At 40.8% G+C, this 12,831-nt stretch overlaps 1 protein-coding gene across 1 annotated transcript in view; it reads left to right on the forward strand.

Annotated features, from left to right (window-relative positions):
• Positions 1 to 12,831, forward strand: part of Pappa (pappalysin 1) — a 242,848-nt gene that overhangs the window by 107,023 nt on the left and 122,994 nt on the right. Inside the window, exons 8-9 of the mRNA XM_059254461.1 lie at positions 5,044 to 5,172; positions 11,256 to 11,347. Coding sequence (XP_059110444.1) covers positions 5,044 to 5,172; positions 11,256 to 11,347 — 221 coding nt within the window. The remainder of the gene's footprint in view (positions 1 to 5,043; positions 5,173 to 11,255; positions 11,348 to 12,831) is intronic.

The following is a 12,831-nucleotide window of genomic DNA, read 5'->3' on the forward strand; positions in this document are numbered from 1 at the left end:
TGGTTATATGGAAGTCATTCAAGTTTCTGCCTATGGCAAAAGCTATGGGCAGGTAGTGTGTTCTCTCCTTCATGTGCCAGTGTCTTCACCGGAGAAGGTGTAATAATAACAACTGCTCAAGGAATATTTGTTCTGGTTGAAACTATATGCACAAAGTATAACGTATGTCTGGTAAGTAGGAAACAAATTGAAACTATAGTTACAATTGTTTATCTAGAAGACAGAATTTTAGAGAAATAAAATACAGCTTGAAAACAGAGACCATTTTAAGGCATATGATACATGAATGCTGTGATATGGAAACCACAGGATATTGATGAAGAATAAGGGGCTCAAAAGTTTCCTGAAAGAAACAAAGTAGAGTGTTACCACAGTGTAAAGAGGTCTGTCTCCTATTCTTCCTACCTACTGTTGTATTTTTCATTCCATGTCTTCATAGAAGCATGCGACACCAGTAACAAACCCTGACTTGAAAATCAGCCTCCAGGAGTTGTAATGACTTAATTATGGGTTTCTATAGGTTGTAATGACCCATCATAATATTAACTATGTATCAACAATTTTAAAATATGCATTTGAAAATGAGCATCTAAGTATTTAAACCTAAAGGTGCTTAGATATCTTCTGGGTGTTTTATATTCTTTTCTTAAATTTTATTTTAAATTTATTTATTTCGTTTACATCCTGACCACAGTTTCCCCTCCTTCTTCTCCTCTCATTCCCTCCCCTACCTTTCCTCTACACCTGTCAGTCTACTCCTCCTCCATTTCTGTTTAGGAAAGGGCAGGCCTCCCATGAAGACCAACAAAACATGGCATATCAAGTTGCAATAAGCACCTCCCCTTGTATTAATGCTGTATAAGAGTCAGGCGGTAATGGCACATACCTTTAATCCCAGCACTTGGGAGGCAGAGGCAGGCGGATCTCTGAGTTCAAGGCCAGCCTGGTCTACAGAATAAGTTCCAGACAGTCAGGGCTACACAGAGAAACCGTGTCTTGAAAAAGAAAAAAAAAAGAAAAGAAAAAAAGGCTGGACAAGGCAACCCGCTATGAAGAATAGGATCCCAAAAAAACAGTAGAAGAGTCAGAGACAGACCCTGCTTCCACTGTTAGGAGTCCCACAAGAAGATCAAGCTACTCAATTGTCTCATATATGCAGAGGTCTAGGTTGTTTATATATATATATATATATATATATATATATATATATATATATATATATGTTCTTAAGATAATGGTGTCAAAATCTAACCAAGTTTCCATGTGTGAATATACTACATACTTGAGATATATTTTGATATAAGTTGGCATGCAATTTTGACACATACACACACACACATGCACACACACACACACACAGAGGGGGGAGAGAGAGAGAGAGCAACCGAGAGACAGATTCCCAGTTCATACTCCAGCTGGGTCTATCACTCACTAGGTGTCTTGGGCCAGCTTTGAAATCATGGCAATCTTCTTCTCTCAGCTTTCTAAGTGCTGGGATTACATATGTGGACCACTACACCCAGCCTTGTAATAACATTTTTAAGAAGGACTATTGAGGAAATCATGCCAATGAGAAACGAAAGCATTTTCCTCAATAATTGAAAATGTATACCTAAGGCAGATATGTCCTTTGAGACAGTTGTACAGAAGCAAAGGCTAAGTCTTGGAAAGACTGTTTTAAAATGGTATGCAAAGCAGCCACAAAACAGCCCCTCAATATTAGCTAAATAATCCATCACATGATAATGGTAAATGCAAAAGTAATCCTAGATAGAGTTTGAACTGATGATTAAATATTAATGAAGATTAATGTTTTTAATGATAAATTTAAAGTAGCATTTCAAATTCTGTGAAAGAAATCAGAAATGGTCAAAATAAAATAATCCCATCTCAGATGAAATCTGAGAGTTTTAGTTACAAAAAAGAAAGAAAGAAAAGGGGGGAAAAGGAAAGGAGAAGTTTTAGCTTAGTAGCAAGTTACAGGGTGTGGTGGAACCTTCTAGGAGGCCACAAGACAGGACTAGTAGAAGTAAGAGTGTTGGGGGGAATGAGTTCAAGAAACAGCTGGAAGCTTCTCCCATGCTCAGCAGCAGCTGAAAGGAAGGACCTGACACTAGCCTCCTGCTTTTAGACCAGCTGCGACAAAGATTCCAACTTCCGCCAACCTAGTAAAGTCTCCCGCACTCACCAGTTTGTCTTTCCAAAAGAAAAATATCTAAGTTCTTAAGAACCTGTGTTTGGCATTAATTTTAAGGTGAATGAAAGAAAAATGTAGTTTTATTACACGAGATTCATGATCATTTTACTAGCAATTTACCTCTTCCTCCTTTGTCTTTTTACTGAAGGGTGATTCACATCTCTGTCGCCCTCTCTGGGAACATAGGATATTAGCCCCTGACTCTGATGGTTGTTATCAGGCTTCAAAGGGATGGCACAAGAGGCAGACACACAGTTGAGAGAAGGGCTATGAAAATTTCTTCATGAATTGTCGTGCACACTGCTGCTTAGTGGGTCACTGGGTAGAAGTCATTAAGAGATAGGTTTTACTGCAGGGTAAAGACCTGGTTTGTAAAATTCTCAGAAGTTAGGGTGGGTTGCCTTGAAAGAAAGTGAGGTGTTTGGCACTGCGTGTTTTCCAACTAAATGACACCATACAAGATGGAGTGAATAAGATTCTGTAACACAAGAAGCAGATGGTAGACCCGCTTCTTCAGGAATTTGCCACATCAGGGTTATCTGTATAATTTGACTCTTCACTGCCCCCCCCATTAAAGAGTCCATAGGATAATTTCAGGGACTGAGAATGTTGCTAATCAGCCGTTGATAATAATAGCTCAGCATTTTCTAGCAATTCATCATGAGTTGGGGACACAAGGTGCACTGTTTACACTCTCACATGTAGGAAAATACCATGAGGCAAAGTTTAGAATTAATTTGAAATAGGCTCAGAGAGATTAAAAATAAATATATCCCATGGCTTTCTGGATAAAACCAGGACACAAAAACATGTTTGCTTACCTACAAGTTGGTGACTGCTGAGGCATAGGAGGAACTTGACATGAAGATGCTACAAGAGAAACCAAGGTAGGGGTAGAAGGAAATGCCCACAATAGCCCATCACTTTAAATATTTCAGCTACAAAGCATTTGTCATGTCACACAGAGACAAACACACACACACACACACACACACACACACACACACACACACACGAAAAATAACTCAAGAAGCACTGTTCATTTTGGCAAGCTTTTCTGCAAAAGGGCCCCATCTGTGGCAAAGTATGTAACCTGAAGCAAATTTCTTATTTTATTCTAAAATGTTATCATATTTTAGTGTACCTTCATATTTTAGAACAGGTAAGCTTATAGTAGAACTCATGTCATATTTATCTAATGCCTTCATGTGTCTTAGATTCTCATTCCCTCCCCTCTCTTACTGTACTTTTGGAAGAGTCCCTCATTAGTCAAGGCGTAAGTAAAGAGTCAATAAAAGGGGTATTCTGATGATGTCATTCTGAGAGTTAACAGTGCAACCATCATTTATCTGTGCAACATCCCAAGATATTCACCAGATCTCTTGCAGAATCCCTAAGGGTGTTTGGTTTGCCCCCAATATCAATGGCTGCTTCAGTGCTGCTAAAACAAATTCCCTTTGGGGATAATGTGTCTAGGATTTCCACCAAGGCTGTGTTCTTCACAGGAATCTTCCATTGCTCATAAACTCTTAACTATCACTACATTGAGTGTCAGGAAACCTTCCCCATCCATTGTCCACGCACCTGTTATCTTGTTGACCTTGTCCAAACATCGCCAGCCTTCGTAGCAGCTGAAATAACAGATGGGCAAGGAGATCCTGAGATTTCCTGACATCTTCCTTCTGTTTATGAAATCTACCTCCTTTCCCTCTGGAATCTCCTTATTAACCTTTTGTCATATTTCCCATAGTAAATTTTTTGTCATTAAAAAATGAATAATTGACACATAAGTCAATGCAAATGAAGGGTAGCATATCCCTTTGAAAACTGTCTATCAGGAAATATGAATGGGGATGTGATCATGTAGAATTGACACAAGCATGCTTTTGTGTTAGAGGATAATTGGCAGTAGCCAGGTTCCTGGGTGAGGAAGCCTGGACAGGCCCTGGATGTCTTAAGCCAGAGGAGAGATGCAGTTTTGGCATGTTGGACGTCTGGCAGGTACCAGGCTCCGGAACTGTTATTCCAGGACAAGACCTCTCTCTTCAAGAGATGTGGTTATTAGGCAGGCCTGTGGGGATAAAGGAGAATATAAGTTATTACTCAATGGCATGCAATTGGAAACAATTGGCTTCACTTCGCTATGCCTCATATTCATCATCTATAAAAACAACATAAAAATATGAGTTCCCATGTAGGGTTGTTTTGATTCTCAAATAAGCAAATATATAGCAAGTGCATAGCCCAGGGCCAGGATTCAATTAATGAATGCTATTGTTATTTAAGTAAAGAGTAAGAGTCATGGATAGGAATGTGGGGAGAAGAGGCTAGTTTCTAACAACACAGCATAAGGAAAAGGCTTTCCCATATTCAGTGGGGTACCTGCACTGGTCTTTAAAGGTGAGGAAATGGTCAGATGGTGTTCAGAGGATTTGATATGCTTCCTCTACTTTCTATGATTTTGCCTAGCTAATCTTTTCCCAGGATCTCTTCTTCCCACACACTCTCATTGCACGCATCCCATACTCCCTGCTATGCTTCTTCAAGGATTTCTGTGAAGTTCAAAGTCCAAAGTACTTAGTACTATACAGTTATCCATCTAGTAAAGGATGTTTTTATTGGTGTACATCATAATGTAGTCCATTGTGTTGAAGAAAGAGGCTTAACCCAGTGCATAATACAGATTATTTTATTACTGCAAGTGCCTTTGATTTAAAAAAAAAAAAAAAAGAAGAAGAAGAAGAAGACTGAAAGAGTATACTCAGAGGAATCAATATTTCATTCTCTGCCTATCAGCTCCAAGCACTGCATTTGTTTTAACTAACAAGTTCCTTTACATTTTCCAGGGATCTGAAACTTGGCAGTGTGTACCAGTACCAGATTATCACCATTTCAGGAACTGAAGAGAGTGAGCCATCACCGGCTGCCATATACACCCATGGAAGTGGGTACTGTGGTGATGGCATTATCCAGAAGTAAGTAGGTCCACCCAGTGAAAAAGGAGGTTTGGGGAAATGGTAATTAGGTCAAGAGATGGACAAGGTGCTTTACTGGGAGAGTGTAGGAAATGCTTTCCGATGCATAAACTCTGAGGTGCCATTGTTCTCCAATAACCTGTTAGTTGGGCTTTAAGCCATCTGCTGACCTTGAAAGAAAACTCAATGATTGTTTTCTGGGGTCACACACATTTCTCAAATATATAATATATGATTTTACCAGAGATATTACTATGTGCTTCCTACCATCTGCTCTCCATCTTAGTTGTTTTTTAAATTGGAGGTGTGCACCACCACTGCCCGGCTTAAATTAATCTTTAAAAAAATCTTAAAAACATTTCTTTAAAACAGGCATGGATTTGCAGTTAATCCCAGCACTTGGGAGGCAGAGACAGGCAGATCTCTGAGTTCAAGGCCAGCCTGGTCTACAGAGCCAGTTCCAGGACAGCCAGGGCTACACAGAGAAATCCTGTCTTGAAAAAAATAAAATCAAAACAGTTTTCTTTTCTTAAAGCCACATTTCAATTTAATATCACACACACACACACACACACACACACACACACACACACACACACACTCACAAATCATTTGAAGTAGGAAGACCCACCCAACTTCTAATCTGGATCTTTGACATGGGATGATCCACCCTTAATCTGGCCTACATACAATATCCTCTTTAAAGTGGAATTTTGTTTACCTAGCTTCTCTGCTTAAAACATATTCAAAGCTTCCCTTTTATATTAAGTGAGCACGCTAATAGCTGAAAAAAAAATATTTCTTTCTGGCTGCCTTTTACATCTGTTAAAACTGCAATCATCAATTCAGAAAATGGGCCAAAGCTTCACAAATATAACGAAGCATTGTAACATACAATATTGAAACCATAAGCACTAAACAATATTCTAGAGTGAGGAGAGAATCTGAAAATGAATACACTGGGGTGAATGAATCAAGATGTGAAAGATTTCAGTCCAACTAGAAATTATGATTGCAAAGCATCAAGCGGTATGCAAAAAGAAATGCATCTTATAGGATGTTCAGTCTATTCATTGCCTGGTCCTTAAGGCAGGATACATACATCTGCCAAACAGGAACAAGAAGTCATGAAGCCTTACCACCAACTTCTGATCGAATGTCTTCTAAAATAAGCACAAAACAACCAGACGCTGGCACAAACTGGAGGTTTTCTTTATCCTCTATAAATGAAGATAAGATCAAGCATCATTCCAAATTCAGTGTCTTATTGCTCCCATTGCTAGTGTATTTATTTGCAAGTGACACTATCACTAAAGTCTAAAACAATTGGCAGGTTTAATCACATGCACTATGTGTGAGATGGCAAAACAAGCTATTGGTAAATTCCTTCATTAAATGGCACTGTTGGGTGTCACATAATATTTTTGCAACATGGGATTACAATTGCTATTCCTGTTGGGGGATGGGTAGTCTGAAGAGTGCATTTGCTTCAGGCTTGGATGAAAGCACTGATGTGCAGCCTGTAAATTAGCTCTCAGGTGTGACGTATGTGAAACAAAAGTGCTCGATGTCTATGGCTTGTGCTTGTCACAGACAGTAATGCCAGAGGGAAGAGCAGTTTGATTTGTTGCTAGTGATTGTGTGGTATGTGATGGAAACTGGAATCCTCCATATTGGGAAGAAAGGAGCAGCTAGGACTAGATTTGTACTTGTGAAGGTAAAAGCAGTTTAAACTCAAAAATCCACTCAAAGAAACATAGGTATTTGATGTAATATGCTGTATTTTCTAAGGTTTATTTCTATTGTATATGCATGTCCTTGCACATGCTCATGCTTCTGTGTGTGTGTGTCCACCACATGCATGCCTGGTGCCTGCAGAGAGTCTAGAAAAGAGTGATGGATTCTGGGACTAGAGACAGTTGTGAGAGCTGCCTGGTGTAGGTGCTGAGAACTGAACCTGAGTCTTCTGTAGGAGGAGCGAATGCTATCAGCCATTGAGCCATCTCTCCCGCCAGAGCAGTATGCTTTCTGATCATGATTTAACACTGAAAGAAATACATGTTGCAGTATGATTAGGTAAAACCCAGTTAATTCCATCTTTTCTGTTGACTATGCAAAGGGATAGTAGTGTGCATCAGAGTCCCTGCCCTACAATAAAGAATGTCAGTGACTTATGGAAAGGTTATAATTCACAATTTGTCAACTTAAAAATGACATATTGAGGGCTGGCAGCCTGGCTCCGCTGGTACAGTTGTTTCCTAACACGCTTGAAGCCCTGAGTCAGATATGTATGAATCCAGCATGGTGGCACATACCTGCACTGGAGGTGGGTAGAGGCAGGAGGATCGGAAATTCAAGGTCATCTTCAGACATTCAGTAAGTTTGAGGCATGCTGGCCTCATCTAAAAAAAAAAAAAAAAAAAAAAAGACATTTTTAAACAAAAAAGTTGACATATTACCTAACTAAAATATGCCAACTTTATATTTACTAGGCAAAATATAGTTTACATTAGGAAACATTTTTGCTCTTCTGAAATAAAGACCCATGTAAGCATTGTGCCCAGCAGATAAAGGTAATTAATTGCCAAACAAGCCTGAAAACCCTGACTTTGATCCCCAGAACCTACATAAAGGCAGGAGAGAACCAACTCCACTAATATACACAATAATAATAGTAATAATAATAATAATAGTAATAATAGTAATAATTTTTTAAAGAGCTGTGTGATAAATCAAGTTATTTGATACACAAGAATTTGCAATCATACTTTGTAGCAAAATAACACACACAAAAATTAAAGTACTTTTCTCAAGCATTCACACCCATTAAAAAGTAAAATCAACATTTGTACTAAGGACTTGATTCTCATCTCAATTCATCTCTTCATTTCAATGTGAGAAGAGATGGCTACAAAATTAGTCAGTAGAGGGGTGACTACATGCCATCTCCCGTAACCCTTATATGTCACTGGGCTGCTAGGATGATGAAGAATCTGTCTCCTCCTTTGGCATGTCACAGACTACTACAGGAACTCCAGTGTTAGGCAAAGACAGTCAGTTCTGTGATAGATGAAGCAAGATGTCTGTGAACACAGAGAATGATGCCTACCCACTCCAGCCTAAGAGGTCAAAGGAGGTTTCTCAGAACTGTTCCACCTAATGATAGACCCATCATGCCTAGAAGATATTTGTGGTGACCCTAAAGTTTTGCTTAAACCAGTAGAATATACTGTTTGGGTGGTGATGGAAGGTAGGTTGGAAATATTGTCCATGGCTTAGGGAACCAGTCCGGATTCAGGGAAAGGGTGTCTCCCTACATAACCCACGGAAATGCTGAGAAGCTGAAGGTCATTGGTGATTTCAAGCCTGTGAGATTCACTGGCAGACAATGCTGAGGACAGCTAGGAGTACAAACCTTGTAGCTCACGGTTTTTCAGACAGGAGAGAACGTGGGTGGCTCCTTGGAGATCAATACAATGTCCTAGGCCATCTTAAGGATTGATTACTAGGTCCTATCCTGCTATTCTGACACCTCCTAAAGACAACAAACATTGCCTGGTGTTAATTGCCCCTGGTAAAAGGAAAAGTCTGAGACCTGTTCCATGCTGTTACAGTTCCCAGCTGGTCTCCAAGGAGGGAGAGACAGCTGCCACACACTCTACAAAGACCTCCCAAGGCAAAGAGGGAATGGGAACTGACTCTTTTCACATCTGCTAGGTGCTGCCCAGCATGCTAGACCCTTTAAATCATGCTCTGTTACATGAATCTTAAATGGTCTTATTAATAAAACAAACCCAAAGCCAGCCAGGTATTGGAGTGAAAGCTGGAAGATCAGAGAGACAGAACAGGTCACAGCTTCCTCACCTCACCAATTCTTCAGCTGATCCTGTTTCCTCAGACTGGAAGCCTCTGAGTCCTCATCTGAATAATTCTCAGCTGAACTGCTGCTCAAAAACCTAAAAGCTTAACCAGCCTATAGTTCCTTGTCCTCACAACTTAAATACCTTTCTGCCTCCTGCCATTACTTCCTGGGATTAAAGGCATGAGTGAGTCACCATGCTTGGCTGTATCCTTGAACACGCAGAGATCCAGGCAGATCTCTGCCTCTGGAGTGCTAGGATTAAAGGCATGTGCTACCACTGCCTAACCTCTATGTTTAGTATTGTGGCTGTTCTGTTCTCTGACCCCAGATAAGTTTATTAGAGTGTACAGTATTTCGGGGAACACAATACCACCACAATGCTTCATTTTTGTACCCAACTCAAGAAGGATTAATTATTTCCATTATAACACATGAGAAAATGAGGGTGGGCATCTACAGGACCACCATACAATAAATATTTTGGGGGTTGTAGACATTTGTTCTGTGCTCAACATAGTAGACCTCTAGCCACATGCTGCAACTGAATACTTGACATGTGGCTAGTGTGACTGAAGAATGAAATCCCAGTTTCATTTGCTTTCAATAGATTTAAACTTATCAAAAGATCAGCTAGACAGGCCAAGGGACTTACAGATTGGGCAATTATTTTCCAAACATGTAGTTCTAAGCTTAAGATTTTTTGTTTCTGGGAACTTTCCAGAAAACAACCATCTATCTGGTTTCCCAAATTTTGCTCTTCTTTCTCCTTGCCGAAGCCTAGTTTGAGGGAAAGGGGTAGAGTGGAGGGAGAGAGAGTCCATACTTATTTTCTGACCATTTCAACCTCTGCAAAAATCATCATTAGGTGATGGAAATAATTGCAAGAAGAATAGGCCTCAAAGTTCTGGACAACAAGAAACAACACCCTCCATGGGGGAAATAGAACTTTCTAGTTAAAGATGACTAAGCCAGGGGATGTAAGTGCAAACAAGACAGAGTCTTTGGGTGTATTGAGAGGGGACAGTGTCAGCACAAGCAGGGGTGAAGCTTGGAGACCTTAATCATTTACACCCTTTACAAAGAAAAAGAATAATTCCATTATAGACAGGAGTGACAATACCAGGAACAAGAGCTGGCCAGCCATTTGTTAATTTATTCCTCCATTTCTTACTACCCACTGTCTTATCAGTTTATTTATTTATTTATTTATTTATTTATTTATTTATTTATTTATTTATTTGAGACAGGGTTTCTCTGTGTAGCTTTGCTCCTTTCCTGGAACTCACTCTGTAGCCCAGGCTGGCCTCGAACTCACAGAGATCCACCTGGCTCTGCCTCCCGAGTGGGGGGATTAAAGGCGTGTGCCACCACCGCCCGGCTGACTTACTAGTTTAAAGAACTTGAAGTTTCAAAGGATAAGGGCTGGAGAGATGTCTCAAGTGGTAAAATGCTTGCCTTGGACTGGGAATACATACAAAAGCCTGGGAGAGGTTTGGATGCCCAGCACCACAGAAACAAAGAAAATAAAGAAGAAGATTTCACTTGATGCTACAGTGCTTGTCTCGCTAGCATGAGGCCCTGGGTTTGATCCCTAGAACCCAGTTTAAAAGGAAGGGACTACTGCTGCTTGCTTATAATCTCAACACAGCAGAGGTCCAAAGAGTTGAATCCCTGGGTTGCTGGCCAGTGAGCCAGCCGAGCCTAATTAATGAGCTCCAGGCCAATCAGAGACTGTGCATCGTGAACTAAGCTGGACATGTTCCTGACAGCAACAACACACCCAAGGGTGTCCTCCTGCTTCCACATACATGTGCACCCATGTGCTTTTGGACCTGAACACATGTATTCATACATAGGTATTCGTATGCATGTGTGTACACATGCAGGCACACAACACACACACACACACACACACACACACACACACACACACACAAGCATACACATGCATACATGTAAAAAAGAAATGTCAACGTTTTTGCCAGTTTTGAAGCAGAATTGTTATTTGTCATAAAAGCGCAACTAAGATTAATGAAATCATGTTTTGTAAATCTATACCTTCGGTTGATTTCATTTTGATGAGGAACCGGACTGTCAGGGAGAGAGACTTGCGTATACATAAGATCTCCCAGAAGCTCCATGACTCCTGTGAGTATCTTTATGTGTTGAGCCTCAGTTCTGAAACTGACCTGGGATATCCCCTTCCATATCCATTGTGCAGAGGCCAAGGAGAAGAATGTGACGACATGAATAAGATCAATGGTGATGGCTGCTCCCTCTTCTGCCAACAAGAAATTTCCTTCAACTGCATTGGTGAGTCTTTGCTGTCTTTGGCCTTGGCTGATTGTCCAATTATAATAATAACAGTTATGACTAAATAAACTTCACTCATTTTAGTTCATATTTATCAAGTGTCTCCTATGTGACACATACTGTCATAAGCACTGTGAAACATAGAAAGGGAAAAATAAAGTAAGACAGAAGGGTGAACATGGCTGTCCTCAAGAACTAATGTCCTCGTAGATGATGACAGTGACAGGTGACTTTTTTTTTAATCATCCTTTACCTCACGGACATTGTTGGTTTTCTCTACACCAACTGCCCAAGATGACTATTGTATATCTTGAGTAAGTCTTTTATTCTTTAGAGGTGGAAAAAAATCAGAAGTTGAGGCGATTACAAAATGTTTTCTGAATCACACTGATTGGCAGAGGCTAAAGAGGGAATGACTTAACCTTGATTGTGTGTGATTCTCAAGTCTCAGCTCACCCTACTCCATACACCCTCCAGCTGGGGAATCTACCTGCTGCCTAGGTCCTTGCTTCAGATCCAAGCTGCGCAGTCTCTGGGATCTGCAGCCCAGGACAAATAACAGACCAGTCCGTGCTTAGAAAGCAAACCTCCTTTTCCCACCTTTACCAAGTCGGGTGGGAAATGTGTTTTCCTCTGCCTTCTCGAGGAGTCTGGCCTATCTTGTTGTTTCAGCCCCACTTGGGAGGCCCTGTCCAGCCCCAGGGCTGGTAAACAGACAGGGGGTGGGGGCAGGGATGGAATTTTGAGCTGGCCCAGATGAGATCATGCTTCCTTTAAGATGCAAATCGATACCTGAAGATCAAAGGTCCTCTGGCTAATCCCTTGGGCTGGAGGTGAAAACTAATCACAATTCATTTGCAAGTACAAAGGACAGAGGTGCACTATCTGAAAGGGGACTGGGCAGCTACAGAGGGGATGAAAACCGCGGTGGGAAGATTTCTCACTGAAAGGCAGTTTTCCAGGAAGACTATGGGGAAAGAGATGTCATCGCATCCTCACGTCTGCAGTGCGTTAAAGCGCCGGGCTTGGACAGTCTTTCTCCTAGTAGATTGGAGCCTGTGAGGGTAACAGAAATGCATCGTTTACTGTTAATTCCATTGTGAACACATTCAGGACACACCTACTATCTATCTCCTGCACCAAGTAGGAGCTGAGCAGCACAAGGGGGATGCTAGGCAAATGAATGTGGTTAGAAAAAAGAAGACACAGAATGAGGAAGGACTTGGCAGTTTCTAGGCAGAACTTGGCCTCATTTTTTTTTTTTTTTAATTGCAGAAGACTTTCTCCCGGGTTGAGAGTTAAGTGTAGCCCATTGTGAAAGCTTGATTAGCAACTAGCCTAGTGGTATGGCAGCAGGAAACATTAATTAAAATCAAGAATCAAGCGCTAGACCTAATGCTAAGCTAAGGACTTACACAAGGTTGACCAGGTTTGGGCCTAAGTCTGCTTCCTCTAAGTGGAAATGATTAGGTGAGGAGATCTCT

The sequence above is a fragment of the Peromyscus eremicus genome, chromosome 2, assembly GCF_949786415.1.
Source record: "Peromyscus eremicus chromosome 2, PerEre_H2_v1, whole genome shotgun sequence".
Taxonomy (NCBI): domain Eukaryota; kingdom Metazoa; phylum Chordata; class Mammalia; order Rodentia; family Cricetidae; genus Peromyscus; species Peromyscus eremicus.